Source organism: Megalobrama amblycephala, linkage group LG4, assembly GCF_018812025.1.
Source record: "Megalobrama amblycephala isolate DHTTF-2021 linkage group LG4, ASM1881202v1, whole genome shotgun sequence".
NCBI lineage: Eukaryota > Metazoa > Chordata > Actinopteri > Cypriniformes > Xenocyprididae > Megalobrama > Megalobrama amblycephala.
Window position 1 is genome coordinate 23,539,703 of NC_063047.1, and position 21,653 is coordinate 23,561,355.

A 21,653-nucleotide genomic window follows, 5' to 3' on the forward strand; every position below is an offset into this window, starting at 1 on the left:
CAAATAACAGCACATTTTAATCTGTTAGCGTAAATATCAAATCTATCCATTTCACTTATTACCTTAAACGTGTAACAACATGCAAGGGTTCACAATGACCGACTTTTGTTTTCAGCCTGTGCTTTTTAACTGATGAACAAACAGAAGCAAATTAAAATTTACTAACATGAATATCACTTATTCAGAGAATTAATGTATTTTTTGTTTTGCATTCTAAAAACTAAAAACATTCACCAATTAAAACACAACAATAACCACTGCATAATAAATATTTACATATTGTAAGTTATGTTTTTTCATGCCTTTTCTCTTGTTCCTGGTTGAATTAAAGCCCTTATTTAATTGTTTTAATGTGACTATTTAATGTGAAGTCTGGGCCTGCATATCCAGGGCTAGAGATTGTATATTAGGCATGATTTTCGTGACAGCCATACGAAAGTCATGGTGCACATCCAGCTTGTTGCGTGCCTTCGTTTTGATGGTTACCAGAGAACTAAAAGCAGTCTCGGACAGGTATGTTGTGGCGAATGGCAGGATGAGTCTGGTTGTAGCATGGTGCGCAAGCTTGGGTGCGACGTTAGGTCCTTTCACCAGCCAGAACCGTTTGTACCCGTGTTCATTGAAGAATCTCCTCAGAAGAGAATTAGACTTGATATCCAAGAGCTCGTCCTCCGCTTGTAAATACTCCACGTCCTCCTCCTGCGCAGTGAATGGATCCATTACCCATGCGCATTTAGCGACATGTTCATCAACATCCGAAAACCGTGACGTCATCTCTTTCTGTAGCCGTTCCATGTGAAGTATGAACTCCTTGCTCAAGGATTCAGGCAAATTTCCCCCGGTCTGTTTAAGAAGTGATGGAAAATGGTGTAGGTCTCGTTTCATCAGCTTATTCCTCCTAAAGTCCACTTTATGCACAAATGCGTCAATAATTTCCTTGCATTCCAGCACATTTGCATCCGCGCTCTGCATGCGCTTGTTTGTTTCATTATAGAGGCTGAAAATATCCGCCAAGTATGACGTTCTGATGAGAAATGCATCTGTCATTTCGTCAAACAGCTTCTGATTGTTCATTTTCAGGAACTCTTTTATTTTTTCTTTTAGTTCAATAAAACGAACCAACACTTGGCCTCTTGATAGCCAGCGCACTTCGGTATGAAGGAGGAGTGTCTGATGCACCTCATCTTCACACAGCTCCGCAAAGATTCGCTTGTTTACCGGGCGGGCTTTTATAAAGTTAACGATCTTTACAACTGTCTTCATTGTTTCATTAAGTTCATCAGAGAGGTGTTTGCTGGCCAAGGCTTGACGGTGTATCATACAGTGAAACACAAGACAGTAGGGTGCTTTTTCTTTCAAACGTGCATTGAAGCCCTTGTTTTTTCCCATCATTGAAGCAGCTCCATCAGTGCAGCATGCGACTAAATTATTATAGGGAATCTGATTCTTTGTGAAGTACGTGTCAATCGCGTGGAAAATATCTTCTCCTCGTGTTGTTGTAGACAAATTAGTCGACAAAAGTATGTCCTGCTTTAGTTCGGAGTCATCAACGTACTGCACATATGCAATGAGGACTGCTTCATCCGCCACAGTAGACGTTTCGTCAAGTTGGATGGAAAATGGGTGCATCTTTAACTTTTCAATCAGTGTGTTCTCAACATCATTTGCCATTCTGTCGATTCTGTGCTTTATTGTATTATTAGACAGAGGTACAGTTTTTAGTTTTGAAGCTGCCTGTGCCCCGCACATTATTTCTGCCATTTTTACACATGCGGGTTTGAGCAGAGTTTCCCCGATGGTGTGTGGCTTTTTTGATTGGGCAATTAAGAGAGCGCACTCGAAGGATGCAACCGTTGCCTGTCTATTTTCATTTCCAGCTCTTGTAAAAACATCTATTATGTTCTGGGGTCTATTTGACATAACAAGTTCTTTTTTCCTCAGGAAAAATTCTGTAGGTTTACCCACCGTCTGTGGGTGTTTGGTGCTCTGATGTCTCATTAGTTTGCAGGGCTTCATGCTTTCATTCGCTAGTCTCTCACCACAGATTACACACTCAATTCTCACCTTGTCCATCGCTTCAATGAAACCAAATTCAAGATAACTGTCTAAATAAGGCCTTGTTTTCTTTTTAGCGCATTCATTTTTATCTTCTCCTCGCCGCTTTGCCATATTTTCTCTTTGCCTCGTTTTTTTTTCGAAGTTACGTCTGTATCTTCCCACTCTCGCGATATGTTGCAAAATTCTCGGCGTTAAGGATTTTTTTTTTGTCATGTTTAATTTTTTTACATTTTTTTTTTTCAGAATTATTTTAATCAGAATTAATTTATCGTGCTCTTTAAAAAAAAAAAAAGATTGGCGACTGGCGACCCCTCGAAAATTATTAGCGACCCCTAGTGGGGGTCGCGACCCCAGGGTTGGGAACCACTGCTCTAACGGACAGAAAAGAGAGTTGTGATATAATACCAGTGCCCAAGGAAGTCGACCGGAAGTTGAAGTCGGCCGCGTGCCGCCATCTTGTAGCAGAACTTCACTTGCGTTAGCCATCCCATTGACTCCCATTCATTTTGGCGTCACTTTGACAGCACATAACTTTACATCTGAGGCGTTTAAAGACTCAATTTGTCCATTATTTATTTCTAAAGATACACGACAATGTATAAAGGGCTCCATTACCTTCTATGTTACATTATGGCCCCGTAGAAACAGTTTTTGTAAAAATAGGCTAACGATTGCGTCATAACCACTCGACTCTCTGTCGCACAGTAGAGAATTTACCGTACAGACAGGAGGAGAAGCTCGCAGGCAATAGTATGCATTAACTTAATATGGCGTACTGGCGTTACATTTTAAAATACTATACAAAATAATTAATCAGAATAATTACTCCTGCTCACTCACGCCAAAGAACTCCCCGCTCAAGCTCGCCGTCTCTGCAAGATTAACGATGGCAGTTTGCACGCACAGCTACTAGAAGATTTACATCTGTCAGACAGGGTGCTGACGTCATCAAGCTTCGTTTGAGTCTGCGCGTCAGAAACGGAAGTGCTAAAAATCGCTAAAAATGGGCTTCACTTGTCTCAATTGAGTTCCAATGGGGTCGCTGTGTCCATTTCTTTTACTGTCTATGTATAATACCCAACTACAGACATATAAAATACATGTATGCATGTATTTTATTTGTCTTTGATAAGACCAGTCAACCTGCCTATAAAACCTTCTTTTTAACGTCAATCAAAATGTTTCCAAACATACACCAGCAACTGATTTCGGATTAGTTTTCTTAACTTTGTTTTGCAATAACGGAATTGATAAATGAAAACTACGATTTGTATGTGAATCTGAATATGTTTTATGATTAATATGTGTTTCTATTAGATTAAATAGTATTTAAGTCTCTACAATATTGTGTTTTGCCGTTCTATAACACATTGAGGTATGGTTATTTTTCTTTTTGTGCATCCAATTGTTTTTTTCCCTCATTTTCTCATTTTCAAGTTTGTCTTAAGTTTTGCTTGCGATTATTATTTTTGCTGTTATTATTTTTGCTTGATGTTATTAAGCACGTCATAGATAGATGGATAGATAGATAGATAGATAGATGGGTGGTTCCCTGTAGGCTGAGTGGGCGGGGTCAATCTTGGTTGGTGAACGTAAGACTCGATTCTATTGGTTAGTTTCCACTGGAGTGCCAGGGCTTGTTCTCTCTGACTGTGCCCGTCGTGAGTAGTCAAGTGGCGAACAGAAGAGAGGAGAATTAATACCATTTAGGTATGTTTCCGGATATCTAATTATCAATTTTAGCTCAGTTTTGACAAAACATACATGTGGCGTGAATGAGTTTCGCAATTGTCGTAAAATGATTGAATTCTGCCGTAAAGCGCTCCATGACAACATGCTGGTGTCCCAATGAAGTCTGTTTTACAGTCACTCATTACTGTCAAAATATGTGCTGAGGATAGTGAGAGTTTCACTTAAGGTGCTTACATTTTCAGGTACATCTTACACGATAGAATATTTTCTATAACGTAGATCTCGAAAAGATGCAGGGCGTTGCATGAGAAATGTCACGTAGATGGTGGATGACTGAAAACTTATTGACCTGCCTTCACAACTAACTCACCCATGCCTTTTGATCTCATTATAAAAAGTTCCAGTATTAAATAGTATTTTGATCTGAAGCCGACTGATAAAAAACACCATAGAAATTAACATTATTGCACTTATTTGCTTCTCAAATGCCAGTGTCAAGATGAGCATCCACACTCTCCTGGTTCTGTACGGGAGCCAGACGGGAACAGCGCAGGACACAGCCGAGCGGATCGGCCGTCAGGCGCAGAGGAGGCGGATGAGAGTCAGAGTGGAAGCCCTGGACACTTACAATGTGGTCAGTACACGTTGCTTATACAGTCTGCAGTCATACACAGAAATGCGAAGCTTTGCATGGTGTGGGGGTTGTAAGTTAATTAATAATAGTATTATGATATAGTCAGAGATGTAAAGAGTACCTGAAAACCATACTTGAGTAAAAGTACAGATATCTTACATCAAAAATGACTCCACTACAAGTTACAAGTAACCAATTCCAATACGAAAAGTCTTAAAAGTATCTGATTTTAATCATCTTAAGTATTTTACTCATGCTGAATGTAGGCTCAGACATGCACTAGTCCTGAGAGACTGCCAGTGAAAATAAGAAACAACAACTGATTTGTAAGGTGAGAAATTTTGTAAGGTGAGAAATCAAGTGTATTTTCTAAAATCAAAATAAAACTGAACACCTCAATATTGCATTAAATCACGGTTGACACAACAACCTTTTAAACGTCTACAAACTCTGAAGTCTCATATATAGCGGATAAATAAAACAATGTAAAGTAAAATTAAATGGTCAAAGTCTACTGTATGTGCTGGTTTGAGCCTCATCACCAGCTGCAGTCAATTCCTCATCTAATAAATCAAACACCTGCGATCAGAAACTACCTGCTAATGCACTCACATTCACATAAAGTATCCTTGTTGACAAGTTTTGGGGGAGTAAAGGCAAAATGCACAAGATATAGTACCTCCACTGCCCTTAGATGGCGATATCGCTTCTTTATCAGAACTGCTGCAAAAAAAAGTAAGCGGCCATGAAAAATGTCATTTGTAATTGCATTACTCATCACAAATGTAGTGGAGTAAAAAGTACATTTACTTGCTCAAAAATGTAGTCAAGTAGAGAGTAAAAGTTGCCAATATCTTTGATACTCAGTACAACTACAAAGTAGCCAAAACGATACTTAAGTACAGTACACCTCTGGATATAGTTAATATATATAGTAATTAGTTCATATGATCTCCTTGTTTTATGTTATTATATGTCTCCTCATTAGGCCAACCTGATCTCAGAGTCTCTGGTAGTGTTTGTCTGTGCCACCACAGGACAGGGGGACCCTCCAGACAATATGAAGGTCAGTCTATAAACAACAGAATTTAGCCTATAAACTCTAATGAATGCATTACATATATTTAAATGTTAAATATTTTTATATTTGCTTCATATAGAAATTCTGGAGATTCCTGTTCAGGAAGTCATTGCCTGCTGATTCTCTTTGTCGGCTTGACTGTGCAGTGCTTGGCCTCGGAGACTCCTCATATCCGAAGTAAGATGACGGATGTTCTGCTTACAAAGACTTCATTATACTTTGTTATACTTTGTATTGTCTATGTATTTTCTTAGCTGCATATTATTAATGCATTTGAAAGGGTAAATTCTTTAGAAGTGAGGACATAAATGTTTTTACAGGCTGCATAATATGATTGATACAACAAAACCATTTCGGTCAATTTTCCAGATTCAACTTTGTTGCGAAGAAGCTCTATAAGCGTTTGCTTCAGCTTGGTGCTAATATGCTTCTGCCTGTTGGACTGGCTGATGATCAACATGATCTGGGGTGAGCAGAGGTTTCTCATACATACTGACCAAATATCTCTGTTATTCTTCTATTGTAATACCAAATTTTATGTTGAAGGGCAAACCACATTCAATAATCTTGGGGTCCCATAATTAAAGGGTTAGTTCTCTCAAAAATGAAAATTCTGTCATTAATTACTCACCCTCATGTCATTCTACACCCGTAAGGCCTTCGTTCATCTTCAGAACACAAATTAAGATATTTTTGATATAATCCGATGGCTCAGTGAGGCCTCCATTGCCAGCAAGACAATTAACACATTCAGTGCCCAGAAAGCTACTGAAGACGTATTTAAAACAGTGTAACTGTGACTACAGTGGTTCAAACTTAATGTTATAAAGTGACGAGAATACTTTTTGTGCGGCAAAATAATGACTTTATTCAACAATTTCTAGTGATGGGCGATTTCAAAACACTGCTTCATGAAGCTTCAAAGCTTTATGAATCTTTTGTTTCGAATCGGTGGTTCGGAGCGTGTATCAAACTGCCAAAGTCAGTGGTGAGCCATTGAAATTGCAAAACACTTATGACATAACCAAGCCTTGTTTACTGAAATCATGTGACTTTGGAAGTTTGATACACGCTCCGAACCACTGATTCGAAACAAAAGGTTAGTAAAGCTTTGAAGCAGTGTTTTGAAATCGCCCATCACTAGATATTGTTGAATAAAGTCACTATATAAGTTCGCATTCTGTACAGCTGATATTTCTTTTATTGCTCCTCAGGTCGGATGGTGTGATTGACCCCTGGTTGCTTTCGTTCTGGCAGAAAACCCTGTCTGCCTACCCTCCTCCAGCTGGCCTCGCTCCAATCCGTGAAGAAGAAAAGTATGTATGTCACATAATCTAACACTAATAGCTTCAAAACACTCAGATGACGTAATTGAAATATATAACAATTAATATAAAATGTTCTATCTTTTCAGACTTCCACCCCGATACGTTTTCCACTTCCTAGATGAAGTTCCAGATAAGCAAATTGAGCATCTCCAGACACCTGATAATAAGGCACCTCCCACCTCGCTGCAGCCTTTTCCAGCTCGAGTCGTGTTCAATCAGAGAGTGACTCATCCCTCACACTTCCAGGATGTCAGGCATATCGAGTTTGACATCACAGGCTCCAACATCCAGTGAGCAGTATGAACCATTTAAAATAATATATAGAGATGTCCTCACAAAATGGTATTAAAAGATTGTGTCCATCTCTGACAGGTACAACCCAGGGGACGTTGTAATGATGAGACCTTGTAATGCTGCAGAGGATGTGGAGCAGTTCTGCCAACTATTGAAACTTGACCCCAAGTGCTACTTCACACTAACTCCCACTGACAGCAGCACAGGTGATACTTAACATCTTAAACCTTACTTAACCCGCATTTTAAACATCTCCTTTTGTGTTCCACATAAGAAAGAAAGACATACCTTTTAAAGTCTGAAAAAGTCTGTGTTTTTCTCCTTTCTGTAGTAGCAGTTCCTGCACGTCTTCCTCAGCCCTGCTCTGTTCGCTTTCTAGTGGAACAGTTCCTGGACATTTCTGCTGTTCCACGTCGTTCCTTCTTCGAGCTGTTGGCCACTTTTGCCACTAATGAGCTGGAGCGTGAAAAACTTTTGGAGTTTAGCTCTGCTCAGGGTCAGGATGCTCTTCACTCCTACTGCAACCGACCCCGCCGAACAGCCCTGGAGGTCAGAGGTCACATTGACTGTTAATGTGATATAATACAACTATTTTATGATGTCCGTAGACTCATTTCATACATGGTCTTCTGTTGTCATAGGGAGTATGTGAGAGCTGAGTGCTTTTTCATATATTTTGTGGCCTACAAAGCTTTATTTATGTGGTTATTAAAGTCTGTAACCAGTGAACAAGTAGTGTAATCACACTTTCTAATGTTTACACAAAGGAAGTGAAATATCTACTGCATTTGCCCTTTCTAAGCTAGTACAAGTGATATTTGAACAGGTTTTGTGATCTCTGAGCAGATGTTATTTAACCTTTATACTCTTGTTGATCAGGTACTAACAGACTTCCCTCACACCACATCCGAGTTAAGCATTGACTACTTGTTGGATCTTTTTCCAGAAATTCAGCCTCGCTCCTTCTCTATTGCCTCTTCTCTCTTGGTAAATCATTTTTAATGTGTATATATATATATATATATATATATATATATATATATATATATATATATATATATATATATATATATATATATATATATATATATATTTTTATTTATTTATTTATTTATTTATTTATTTGTTTATTGCTTGAAAGATTTGAAAGAAAGAAACATTAAAAACATTTTGTAATATTATAAAAGATTTCAATTTTGAACTTTCTATTCATCAAAGAATCCTCAAAACATGTATCACGGTTTCCACAAAAATATTAAGCAGCACAACTGTTTGATAATAATAATAAGAAATGTTTCTTGAGCACCAAATCAGCAGCACGTTTTGAACGGTATTATACATGTATAATATTTATATAAATATTTGTGTCTGATTCCACAGCAACACCCTGACCGAATCCAGATCTTGCTTGCTGTGGTGAAATACAAAACCTTGCTTTTTAAGCCACGCAAAGGCCTCTGTTCTTCCTGGCTTGCATCTCTGGACCCCTCGAAAGGTTTGTCTGATCGACCTGAAAGAATTAAGAAGTCAGACAAATAAAAAAATTGTATGAATCGATAGTTAAAAAAGTCACTATTGGTGTTCAAAATACTGTTTAGGAGATATTTACGTTCCGCTGTGGGTGAAGAAGGGGAGTTTGAGTTTCCCTCGTGACCCAAACACCCCTGTGATAATGGTGGGTCCAGGAACTGGTGTGGCTCCCTTCAGATCTGCCATACAAGAGAGGGCTGCTCAGGGGAAGATGGGTGAGTTTGTTGGATTTGGTTGTTATTCAGAAGAGGAAAAAGATGAAAAGTGATGGTCAAACATGTATTTTGCTAATAAAGTTTATTGTGAGGGACACTTCTTCCTCATAAGGTCTGATATATTCTGATTTATTTGTGCAGAATTGGGCTGAGGGTAAGAATCAAGAAAAGGATGGGGGGGGGGGGGCACATTTTTCTGATTATATCTTTGTAAAATGTGAACTTAATGGCCTAGAACTCTCATAATTTGATAAGTAGTGACCAAATGTGTGCCATGACGCATATTGCTGTTGGTGAGTCTGAGTGTTTAGTCCTAATACAATCTAACTTAAGTCTCATCTCCTGTTTCAGCTAATGTGCTATTTTTTGGCTGTCGCTCTGAATCAAAAGATTTCTACTGTCGATCAGAATGGGAGGAGAAGGTGCAGGCGGGCCACATGACCCTTGTCACAGCCTTCTCCAGAGATCAGGTCAGATGAGTATTATTTAGCTCTTACCATAACTGTACTGTGCAGGTGTGTCTAATAGGAGAGGGGAGGAACCAGGAACACTTGAGGTGTGTTCGACTTCATGCGGTGCTGCACAGACCGATCAACGTCTGACTTGAAGCAGTATTAGAAATTTTGTCTGATTTGAGACCGCGCCAAAGCCAGGTCACTGTGTGACGTTATGGCATCAACATACCGCGAGTGCTTTGAGAGCAGACGGCTGTCTCAGCCTGCGAGTTTCTCCAGAGCAGCTGCACAAGCTCTGATGACGACACAGCTGTTCTACGATTGGACGGATTCTCCGATTACAATGACGTGTGTTTTTTGTTTATTCTGACTGCTTCAGTTCTGCTAATGCTCACAAATCCATGTTTTTATTACAATGAAAACACTTTTCATGTAACCATAATGTAATATTTTGTCATGTTTATCAAAATAACTAGTAAAAAATCAATAGACTCACTTCGTTGGTTTACAAATAGTATAGGCTTATGATACTTAATTCTTGTACAGATGGCACTGTATTAAGCAGTACATGACAAGTATTTCTGTTGCTTCATGAAAACATTTGTGTATTTGACAAATATTGCATCTAATCCACTTCGTCTGTCATAAAATACGCAAACACTGCGCAAGCGTCGCTACGGGAAGCAGAGAGTGTTTAACTTGACGGCTCCGTTTTCAATTCTGTCTCTGACTGCAACCGTCAGCTCTCGCCGATTGGTCGCTGAACACACCTATTGTCTTTTGTCATACAGTAGTATGCAGGTTATGTGACTTTTGAAATCAAATGTGTTGAATGTTTTTATTTTAAAAGAAGGCACATCAATCTTTTTTAATGTATATATTGTAATTAATGACATGTATAACTCAAACATAATTACAGTGTTCATTTGATTATTTTTGCAATAATTGTTGCTGGAAATATTTCCTTTTATAGGGATATAATTAGGTACATTTGAATATGGTTCATTTACAGGAGGATAAAATCTACGTTCAGCATCGTGTGAAGGAGCAAAGCAAACTTTTATGGGATCTAATATCAAAGAAGAAAGCGTTCTTTTACATAGCAGGGTGAGACTGTTTTTCACATCAAATTCAACAAAATAGCTAATTTTACTGAAACGTTTACATTTTTATGGAATGTTATACCCTATATGTGTGGTTGGTTATATAGCAATATTACAGCATATATGAGGAGCAGGACAGAAATTAGCTGCCTTTTCATAATTCCAGAAATGCCAAGCAGATGCCCACAAGTGTATGTGACGCACTGAAAGAAGTATTCCAGAAAGAGGGTGGCATGACTGAAAACCAGGCACAAGAGATGCTGGATGCCATGGAGAAAACTGGACGCTTTCAAAGTGAAACCTGGTCCTGATCTCTCCATTACATCCATTGCCTTATTAAACAAAACATAACCTCAAGTGAAAACGTTGATTCCACCAAGTTTGAAAATTGAGGGTCAAGCCTCAGTTGTGGTCAGACAACTTTCTTTCCCACTGCCTTTGACAATGTTACTGGGACCTATAAGCATAACTGAAGTTGATACATATACACACACTACCCGACCATGAATTTGATCTGTTAGCTGTAATCTGTGTTACTTTAATATTTATTGTATAAATTTGACTAATTGAAGTACAAAGTAATAAAGAAACCAAAGTTGGAAATACATTTAATCTTTTAAAATAAATAATGACTGAAATATAATTTACTGATTCTTTGTGTAACTTTTCATTGAAGAGTCAAAATGACTTGATCATGTGGACGAAGTGTGGACCAGTCAAAAATTAGTATGGATGTGCTCATTTAGAAAAAAATATAGCGCAGAATCCAACTCTTTCTGGTATATTTTTACATTAGTGATTCTCAACTGGGGGTCTCTGCAAACTTCCAAGGTGGACAAAGGATGAATTAAAAGGATTTCAATTTATATATTATTAATATAACAAACTATAAATTACATAGTAGAAATACATAATCAAGATGCTAACTGATATCATATTTCTTTTTATTCCCTAATTAGGGGCCAAGCACCAAATGTGCTGTAGCTTTGTAATTGTTAGGTTTTAACTTGTTTTTACTGAAGAACATTAAATACATAATGTAACCTCTGGAATGAACTGTGGTTAATTCAATATATTAAATTTACCAACCACATTAAAATATATCTATAACAATTACAGCAGATAGACCATAAATATCTTTGCAGTGATGGGGGAAGGTGAATATTGTTTGAGTCAAAAGGGTAAATCCACTGTTATAAACAAAGTTTCATACAAGGACTGCTCCAAAATATTAATTTATTCAAGGCAAAATACAACATGGTTCAGTTGAGAGTTTTCTGTCAACAGCTGTAAATTCACACATATTAAAATGGAACATTCAAATTCTCATATATTAAAAGGTTTTACACACATTGTTCAGTGCCACAGACATGCTAAACTCTGATTAAATAGACGTAAAGGGATAGATCACCCCAAAATGAGAATTCTGTCATCATTTACACACCATCATGTTGTTTCAAACCTGTATGGCTGTCAAACACAAATGACAACATTTTGAAGAATGTTGGTAACCAGACCAATGACCTCCATTGTATGGACTAAAAAAAAAAAAAAAAAAAAAAAAAACCACTATCATAAATATATTTTATATTCATCAGAGGAAAGTTTTGAATGACATGAGGGTGACAAAATGATGACAATTTTCATTAGGCTGAACTATCCCTTCTTTAGTCTTTAGCACACCCACTGCTAAAAATGAAGCAGTGTGTGTGGTTTACAATTTTTCTTTGATTGTTCCTATCTTCCACATGTTTTTCCAACCTTGCTGAGTCAGACAGAAGACTTCAAACCGAGGATAAACTGGAGTGTGAAGCTGTTTGGATCTCTGAAAAGCTACCATTTGCCACTTTTACATTCACATTCATGACAGCTATGAGCCCTAGCTGCCATATTACAAACTCCTGAGGTAAAATCCCAAGCTCCCAATATCACCTTTAAGTCTTGTGCCTTTTTAAAAAAATGGCGATCACACAGACAGTAACACATAGCTTCTTGTGTAGCTAACATTGATCCTAATTTCCTTTGACATCATTGGCTTCAGAACAAACACACAAAAACATACTCTTGCAATGCTTGCAGCTATCTGAGCGCTAGAGTGTGAACCTGATAGATCTCCTCAGGGAAGTTCTGCTGCTGCTCCTCACAGATGATGTTGAGTCCAGCCTTGGATACTAGGTGACGTAGTAGATTCAGGTTCCGACACACACTGCTGTCTACATCATCAGGTATTACACCCTCATACGCAACATTATCCTTCACCACAATCAGGCCATCCGGACGCAGACCGCTCTGGCAACGCCTCAGGAATTCCACCAGGTGATCGTCGGTCAAGTGACCTAAAGATACATGGAGTTTATTGTGTTTGCAAAACAATGCAAGACTCATCTGGTCAGTTTATTGTTCTTCTGATAGATGGTGTAGCAAAATAAATCCATTCTATTGGCTTACCAATCACCCACTGAATCCATATGACATCATAACGTTCTGGCTGGGGTTGAAAATCTTGCAAGCCACAGCAGAAGTAGTTCTCCACCCGCTTGCCTTCCTCACCCAGGTATGTACGAGCTTTATCCAGGAACTCCTGCGTCACATCCACTAGGTCCACTGTACGGAAGAGAGGCAGGAGCAGCCGCTTGGTGATACGGCCAATACCAGCTCCACAGTCCAGAGCACAGCCCGTCCCAGTCTTACCCTGGCCTTCCTTAGAGGAAAATAGGAAACCAGACAATAGTGTGTTTCTTCATGTACTTTCATTTAAGGTTTGGTGGAGCTCAGTAACTGTAGGCAAGATTACGGTCTAACTCCATTTTCAAGATATTTCTGTCAAATAATCACTATAACAGTGAACTAGAGTTCGAAATAAAACAATAACTTAAGATTTATACTACCGTTCGTTTTGTCATTGTTTTTGAAAAATTCTCTTACGCTCACCAAGGCTGCATTTATTTTATCAAAAATACAGTCTAAACAGTAATATTGTGAAATATTACAACTTAAAATAACGTTTCTATTTTAATATATTTTAAAATGTATTTCATTCCTGTGATAGAAAAGCTGAATTTTCAGCCGTCAATGCAGATCCAGTCTTCAATGTCACGTGATCCTTCATTAAAGCTGCCGTAGGTAACTTTTGTAAAAAAATATTTTTTTACATATTTGTTAAACCTGACATTATGTCCTGACAGTAGAATATGAGACAGATAATCTGTGAAAAAATCAAGCTCCTCTAGCTCCTGCCAGTGGTCCTATTGCCATTTGCAGAAATACACCGCTCCCGGTAAGAAACAACCAATCAGAGCCAGGAGGAGTGTCTTAACAGTGTCAATCAATCAAGCTCGCGTGCGCGCTGATCACACTCCTCTGATGCACAGTGTACAGGCGTCAAATTCAAGATTACCGGTGTGCCGCAGCTTTGCTTATGGCGAAATAAAACGACGTTATATGCAAAGGACCACCCTGAAATCTACAAGAAACCATGCCATACATAATTTGTCAGTCCTGTTTCGAAATTATCTTAGTTGTGTAGTTCTTAAAAAATTAAACAAATCAAGCAGGGATACTTACTTGTCAAGCAGAAATGTGGCTGACTCTGCATCGGTTTTTAATCCGTTCAGGACACGTAGCTCCCTCCACCTCGGAAAAGCCGCTCCGATATTTACCCTCGTTTTATTTCGGGCTCTATCTAATTCTTTCTTTTTGGCTTTTTTATCATCGTCATCTGTCTTTTTCCGTTTACCCGTCTTTATTTTATGAGCAGGTGCCACTCGAGGAATTGGCAGTTTGGATTGTTTTTCCGCCATAAGCAAAGCTGCGGCACATCGGTAATCTTGAAGCCTGTATGCGCTGGCGCTGTGCATGGGAGGGGTGAGATCAGCGCGCACGCGAGCTTGATTGATTGACACTGCTAAGACACTCCTCCTGGCTCTGATTGGTTGTTTCTTACCGGGAGCGGTGTATTTCTGCAAATGGCAATAGGACCACTGGGAGGAGCCAGAGGAGCTTGATTTTTTCACAGATTATCTGTCTCATATTCTACTGTCAGGACATAATGTCAGGTTTAACAAATATGTAAAAAAAATTTTTTTAACAAAAGTTACCTACAGCAGCTTTAATCATTCTAATATGTTCAATATTATCATTAATTTAATCATTCTATATGCACTAATATGCTAATATGACATTTATTCTTATTATGAATGTTTAAAACAGATGTGCTCCTCAATATTTTTGTGGAAGAAATGATACACACACACACACACACACACACACACACACACACATACATATATATATATAAAAATTACTCACCCCAAGGAATTTTTGAAGAAACTTTTTGGAGCCATTAATGTCAATGCTGGAAATGCTGCCATAACCTCCCAGCATTCCATCCACAGTGGGTGGGACTTCCTTCCAGTAGTGTTCTGCCTTCGAGTAAAAGGTTGTCTGGTCTTCTATCAAACAGTCTTCCATCTTTGAGCAACTCCTGACCACAGAGATCAAAAGAAAATAGTTTTACCACATATCTGAGTGATTAAGTCAGAGTTCATCTTCACCATTTATAATTAACTTTTATCTTATTTACATTTTCATAAACATACATATTCAACTATAAGTATAAAATTTAAAAGTATATTTAATTATATTTCATGTTTCTATATTCATTATTTTAAATTTAAATCAATTTCATAGCAATTGTAGTTTCTGTGTAAAAGCATATGGTGCCTCTGATACATTAAAGTGATAGCTCACCCAAAAATGAAAATTCTGTCATCTCACTCTCAAGTAGTTCCAACCCTGTATAAATTTCTTTGTTCTGCTGTACACAAAAGAAGGTATTTGGAAGAATGTTTGTAACCAAGCATATCTTGCCCCCCATTGACTACCATAATAGGACAAAAAAAATACTATGGTAGTCAATGGGGGGTGAGATATGCTTGGTTACAAACATTCTTCCAAATATCTTCCTTCATATACAGTAGAACAAAGAAATTTATAAAGGTTTGGGACAACTTGATGGTGAGTAAATGATGGCAAAATTCACATTTTTGGGTGAACTATCCCTTTAAACAGCATGTAAATGCACAGTTTCATGGTATAGATGCTGCTTCAACTGAAGCTTCTGTGAATTGTAAAAATGCATTAGTTTCTAAATGCATAATTTAATCAGTTGACAATTTAGAAAATGTTATTGATGGCCCAGTGAGAATGGTGAACATGGCAAGGGGAAAACCTTCTCATATGGCAAGGCACACTTTACAATAAATATACACAAATGCCAAATATTATTCATAGTATGTAAAACTAGTCAAGTGTTCACTGTCAGTAAGACATGGTTTTGAGTTGTATACTGAAATGATACATTAAAATTCCAATGAAATGGTAAAGAGCCAATCCTTTAGCCTGTAATGAGACCTGACATGCTGAAGCTGTCACATTCAGACACCTGAATCCAAATGTATCTCTGCTGTCTGAGCTCAGCTGTCAGGAAGCATCACTTCACAGTAGACTGACAGACAAATGACTGGTAAAATAAGATATTACAACATATAATCTCCAAACAAAAATAGAAGCATGAATAAATAAATACAGAGGACATAAAGAACATTCAAATACCCACACCCACTAAACATTTTTAGTCTACTGCATAGACTAAAAATAGGCATATTTAGTAAGTAATAAATGGTAATTGAAGAAAGAGCAGTCTGTGTTACTGTTACAGTCTCATTACTAACTGGGTTTACTTGGACAAATAAGATCATACATGTGGTCTTGCTAATGTGCTGTCGTTAAACGTGTCTTATCCTTTTGCTATATTTAGGGGTGACAAAAAGTTACACGTGTTGACACACGACCTGCCCTAAACCACACGTCTCTCTGGCCTGTTTCTGTCTTAACAGTAATTCAGACAGTGAACACTGACGTACCTTTGCTTTCGTGCCCTCGCTGACAGTCGTTTCTTACAATCGGTCATCTCACTACTGAAAAATTGTTGCAGAACTGCCCCATGAAAGCTTTCCTAGCTCCTCTGGCTTCTCAAAGCAGAAATGCCGAACACCACACGTCATTTCCTTATTTGTCTGTCGTGTTTCCCCTCAGCGAATTGTTTTTCATTTGTCTCCATCTTGTGGCCGCATTTAAACTTGCGTACGTGGCTAAGAAACTGTCATTTCTTCAAGTATGTGTTTTATTTTTATTCGAAAATGTAATGGTGTTTTTACACAAAGTTAAGGCTGCATCGTGCAGTAGTTCTCACCTGTTTTGACTCAAAGGCCATTCCCCTGTATAAGGTAAGATATTTCCTCCAGCATTTCTGCTATAGTTATGATACAGCTGCTTGTTCTAAATCTTTTTTTATAATTTTAATTGTATTGACAGTAATATTAATATTGACAGTTGCTGAGTAAACTTATTCAAATGAATATATTATTATATATTCATTTGAATAAGTTTGCTGAGGCCCTCTGACATATGAGGCATAAATGCATTCCCACAATAAATGTAAGACATTCTGAATATATAATAATGAAAGGGTTAATGAGAATAAAAGATTATTTTCATTTACAGATACCTAAAGAAGCATTGTCATTTTAAGAAAAAAAGTGCTTTAAGTAGCATTATAGTACTTTTTTGTCAGACTTTCTTATATTTTAAAGGTGCCCTAGAACGTTCTTTCACAAGATGTAATATAATTCTAAGGTGTCCCCTGAATGTGTCTGTGAAGTTTTAGCTCAAAATACCCCATAGATTTTTTTAATTCATTTTTTTAACTGCCTATTTTGAGGCATCATTAACTATGCGCCGATTCAGGCTGCAGCCCCTTTAAATCTCGCGCTCCCTGCCCCCCCCGAGCTCTCGACTATAAAACAGTGCATAAACAAAGTTCACACAGCTAATATAACCCTCAAATGGATCTTTACAAGATGTTCGTCATGCAACATGTCTAATCGGTTAAGTATAGTATTTATTTGATTGTTTACATTTGATTCTGAATGAGTTTGATAGTGCTCCGTGGCTAACGGCTAATGCTACACTGTTGGAGAGATTTATAAAGAATGAAGATGTGTTTATGAATTATACAGACTGCAAGTGTTTAAAAATGAAAATAGCGACGGCTCTTGCCTCCGTGAATACAGTAATAAACGGTGGTAACTTTAACCACATTTAACAGTACATTAGCAACATGCTAACGAAACATTTAGAAAGACAATTTACAAATATCACTAAAAATATCATGATATCATGGATCATGTCAGTTATTATTGCTCCATCTGCCATTTTTTGCTATTGTTCTTGCTTGCTTACCTAGTCTGATGATTCAGCTGTGCACAGATCCAGACGTTAATATTGGCTGCCCTTGTGTAATGCCTTGAACATGGGCTGGCATATGCAAATATTGGGGTCATACATATTAATGATCCCGACTGTTTTGTAACAGTCGGTGTTATGTTGAGATTCGCCTGTTCTTCGGAGGTCTTTAAACAAATGAGATTTATATAAGGAGGAGGAAGCAATGGAGTTTGAAACTCACTGTGTGCCATTTCCATGTACTGAACTCTTGTTATTCAACTATGCCAAGGTAAATTCAATTTTTGATTCTAGGGCACCTTTAAGCATGTTTGCATCCCTTCTTTGACACCAGAGCAATAGGAGTTAGTTGTTACTTTTCCTAGTAGGGTTGGTCTTTAGGAATTTTAGTTTTACAATTCATCACATTTTCATCTTCATATTGTCTATTTATACTTTTTTTCTCTTATAAACATCCTTTCACTCTCATTTCCCAGAGATCCCCAGTCTTTTTAATAAATGTTTATCTGAACGGTAGTAAAAATCCTAGTTCATCCTAACAAGCTTGTATTTATTTTGTATTCCATCCAGCCTCTTGTTTTCCACTGTTGCCATTTCTTTCTTCTCATCCCGTCTCTTATTTTCACTCCCCTTATTACATGACAGCATGCTTTCTGTCTCGACTACTTAAGCTCGTCTCTCCTCCCCCACAAGCCCAATGTTTCACTGCTCCCCTCACACTCCCCTGGGCAACTCCTCTCTTCTCCCTCCCGGCTCTGTCTGCTCATCCTCTTTCTGTCTCTCGTTCTCAGCCGAGCTGGCAGGGTATACATATGATGACTCAGTACACTGCCTGTCTGCATCGGACAGCCTGAAGTCAGTCGATATTTAATCTGATCTGCTCTCTTTCACCCTCTCTTCTTCTGTCTACTCCCTCTCTGGCTCCTGACACCTTTTACATTCTCATTAGAATTACAAAGAGGCTGGAGAAATGGAGCGGAAATCAACACTTTTGAAATGTCCTGAGTCAGCAGAGCTGGCCAGCTCTTCTCCTTACCTGTCTCCGCCTGTGGGTCCTCTCTCTCTCTCTCTCTCTCTCTCTCTCTCTCTCTCTCTCTCTCTCTCTCTCTCTGAGTGTGTGTGTGTGCCCTCTTCACGTTTCTCTTCACTCTTTTAGATTAACCTCTTTTCCACGGCTAAATGTTTGTCACCTAGTTTTGACTCATTCTAGACTCATAATTTCTTATCAAAGGTCACATTTTGAAGGCAGTTATTAATAATTGTATTTCAAAATCAACTTGATCAGATGAAAAGATGAAAAACTGTTAATATATAGTATTTGTTGATATTTAAATCAATCTTTATTTTACTATTTTCAGTTTTCATTTAAATTTTAGTTTTAAGTTTTAGTAATGTTGTTTATTATTTCTATTAATTTCTGCATTTATTTTTGCAATGAATTAATTTCTATTATTTCTCTATTTTTATTTACTGTTATTTTAATTTGTAATAAAATAACTTATTTTAGTTGTTTGCCGGGGCAAAACCTAAACATTTTGCATCTAATATTTTTCTTCTTCAGCTCATTTGAATTAATGAATATGATTTTTTAACAGATTTTAGATAGCTAGATACAGAGCTAGACAAAATAATAATAATAATAATTCTTTTTAGAATTATAAAGTTATGCAGGTTTGAACTACATGAGGATATGTAAATGTTGACAGCATTTTCATTTCGGGATGAACTATCTTCACAGAGTTTAACAGATAATGTATATCAATATAACATACAGATTATTATATGCACATCTCATAATTTTCTCTGATATCAGGTCAGTCAGCTGGAATAGCAGCTATTTGATGCTGTCTTGTAACTAAATTACACTGCTACACACTGGCTATGGCTATCAGTTACACAACAAGTTGATTAAAATTTCAATGCAAGTGGTTTTTAGAAATGAAAGTGTGGAATGATTTCCAGCTGAAGCTGAGGATGGTGGTTGAAAGGTGTGGATAGGTGTCTTGCATAGGGTGGAGGTCACAAAGTAGTTCTTAACTCATTCTTTTCACATGTAGACCTTCAATCACCCTGACTCAGGCACAAGGACACCTGATGCATCAATCTATAAATCTACTGTACTTAATTACACATAGAGTGAAGTGAACTCACCCTCATGCTTCAGCAAGTTAATGCAAAAAACGACATATGGCATCCCTGGAAGAAAGAAATGGACAATATCACTTATGAACATGTTTGCACATACACTGCAACCAAACACAGTATGTAATTAATTGCACTCAAAGTGAGTGTTAAACTCACTGCTACTGTTTGAACATTGTAAAATGACATGATACATCCAAACAATGTCTCCTGCAGAAGTTTCCTTAAAGTCTGCTTAGGTCATTAATGAATACAAAAATGACAGAAAATAATAGAATGTTCTCAAGTTATTACAATAATAAGTATTTGAATGTATAGATTTCTTTGATTAACTGTAATAAAAACAATCCCCTGAATAAGTGTTCAAAAACAAGTGCATTAATTCATGTAGCCACGTGATGGCACTGTTGTACTGTATGCAAGCTCAGTTGGACAGCTTGAGGTTAAAATAATTCCTTCATTCACTCAGTCAGTCAGTCAATCTGTAGTTCTCTCAGGCAAACACTAACAATAAACACAATGCCCCATAGTGGTCAGAGCTCAAATCACAGTGGCTGAATTTGGGATATACAGTATGTTGTCCTATTTCCCCTACTACCCTGAAGTAAATGATTTATTGAAGACAATACCATAAAATTGTACAAAAAATGTTATCATATTCTGTAGGTACCCTTGGGAATGTGTTAAAGATACTGGAATTATGACTGAGAATTCTATTGATAAGTTTCTGGCAGATATGTTAGACAACAGTGAGGATTCTTCATGCTAAACCTGAGAGTTAAAATAGCAATCTATATAACGTTAATGCACAGCTGTATAGCTTAAAGCCATTATATTCAGCAGATTGCTATTTTTATATAATTAAACAATGCATGCTAAAATACAATACCAATTTTGCTATAATAATTCTAGAATGTGTATATGTGTGTGTGCATAGTGCGTATGATAGCACTGACATGTTAACAATGATACAAGCTTGTGAGTGGATATGTTTCAGTGTTTGTTGAATTTGTCTGTTTATGTACTTAATTACAGATAAATTTGCATACAGACTGTTGCATTTCTGTCTGTTATTTGCTACACATTCATATGATAGTGCTTATTTGTGGGCAAATGTTTGTGTTTCTACACACAGAAAGGTCACAAGAAGGTTTTATGCCTTATTCAGGAGGAACCATATGGCCTGAATGTTTGTGTCAGAGCCAAAAGGCAAAAACAAACAACTAACAAATGTTAAAAATCACTAACAGTGTTTAAAAATGAATGACGTTATACCTAAAAAATAAGTAAGAAGCAAATTTTAGCCAAACAAACATTACACAAGTCTTTGAAGGGTGTATGTGTCTGTGTGTATGTATGTGACACATGACAGCTGTGTGGTTCTTTGATGTTTGGGATTACAGTTGTATTACATCATGGTAGTTTGGATGGGAGCACCTGTATTGTTGTAGAAAAAAAAGGTAAAATACACAGATGAAAAGAGGGGCTGGAATGAGGTCTCTCCTAAAAAAGAAGAAAACAATAAGACAAGCTTGTTTTCAGACATACCCCTGAGGAGTGTAAAGTTATGCTAGTCTGTGTATGTATAGATGTGAATGTGTGTTTGTACCTTTACATGTGTTTGTACTGAATGTCCCTGTACGATTTCAGTATTATGTTTGTTTTAGAAGCAGTAAAGCTTACTGGTATTGTTTACACAGCTATCTGCAATACTTGATTCTGATTGGTCAATCACGGCATATATTTCTATATTATATCAAATATTTCTGAATAATGACTGCTCATCCACAAAATTGATAAATTCATGTCTCATTTA

General features: G+C 37.4%; 3 protein-coding genes across 9 annotated transcripts in view; 1 reads left to right on the forward strand and 2 right to left on the reverse strand.

The window, feature by feature from the left end:
* Window positions 1–360: 360 nt before the first annotated feature.
* Window positions 361–1,671, reverse strand: LOC125266166 (protein ZBED8-like). Its single transcript, XM_048186619.1, has one exon. The coding sequence runs from the start codon at window positions 1,669–1,671 to the stop codon at window positions 361–363; it is 1,311 nt and encodes a 436-aa protein (XP_048042576.1).
* Window positions 1,672–3,610: 1,939 nt separating this feature from the next.
* ndor1 (NADPH dependent diflavin oxidoreductase 1) lies at window positions 3,611–11,033 on the forward strand. 4 transcript variants are annotated; one of them, XM_048188409.1, is made up of 15 exons: window positions 3,611–3,768; window positions 4,243–4,384; window positions 5,373–5,450; window positions 5,545–5,642; window positions 5,835–5,933; window positions 6,680–6,781; window positions 6,880–7,083; window positions 7,166–7,293; window positions 7,419–7,636; window positions 7,967–8,074; window positions 8,468–8,582; window positions 8,686–8,832; window positions 9,184–9,302; window positions 10,300–10,394; window positions 10,557–11,033. In XM_048188409.1, exons 2-15 carry the CDS (start codon window positions 4,250–4,252, stop codon window positions 10,699–10,701), a joined length of 1,791 nt encoding a protein of 596 aa, XP_048044366.1. In that variant the 5' UTR covers window positions 3,611–3,768; window positions 4,243–4,249; the 3' UTR covers window positions 10,702–11,033. The 4 variants fall into 4 exon arrangements, with proteins under 4 accessions (XP_048044366.1, XP_048044369.1, XP_048044368.1 ...); XM_048188412.1 differs by having other exon boundaries at window positions 7,422–7,636; XM_048188411.1 differs by lacking the exon at window positions 3,611–3,768 and adding an exon at window positions 3,824–3,976.
* An 895-nt stretch (window positions 11,034–11,928) lies between these two features.
* Window positions 11,929–21,653, reverse strand: part of ntmt1 (N-terminal Xaa-Pro-Lys N-methyltransferase 1) — a 141,494-nt gene continuing 131,769 nt past the window's right edge. For 2 of the 4 annotated variants that reach the window (XM_048188417.1, XM_048188416.1), the window contains 4 exons: window positions 19,847–19,891; window positions 14,699–14,873; window positions 12,839–13,091; window positions 11,929–12,726 (listed from right to left, as the gene is read on the reverse strand). In XM_048188417.1, coding sequence (XP_048044374.1) covers window positions 12,470–12,726; window positions 12,839–13,091; window positions 14,699–14,860 — 672 coding nt within the window. In that variant the 5' untranslated portion in view covers window positions 14,861–14,873; window positions 19,847–19,891 and the 3' untranslated portion in view covers window positions 11,929–12,469. Of the gene's footprint in view, window positions 12,727–12,838; window positions 13,092–14,698; window positions 14,874–16,314; window positions 16,543–19,846; window positions 19,892–21,653 lie in introns of those variants that run through there. The other 2 variants (XM_048188415.1, XM_048188418.1) reach the window with 2 other exon arrangements.

Coding starts and splice junctions, on each gene's coding strand:
- LOC125266166 (XM_048186619.1), bottom strand. CDS start 1,671: ATGGCAAATGATGTTGAGAACACACTGATTGAAAAGTTAAAGATGCAC.
- ndor1 (XM_048188409.1), top strand. CDS start 4,250: ATGAGCATCCACACTCTCCTGGTTCTGTACGGGAGCCAGACGGGAACA. Junction 4,385..5,372: donor CCCTGGACACTTACAATGTG/GTCAGTACACGT, acceptor TCTCCTCATTAG/GCCAACCTGATCTCAGAGTC. Junction 8,583..8,685: donor ATCTCTGGACCCCTCGAAAG/GTTTGTCTGATC, acceptor AATACTGTTTAG/GAGATATTTACGTTCCGCTG.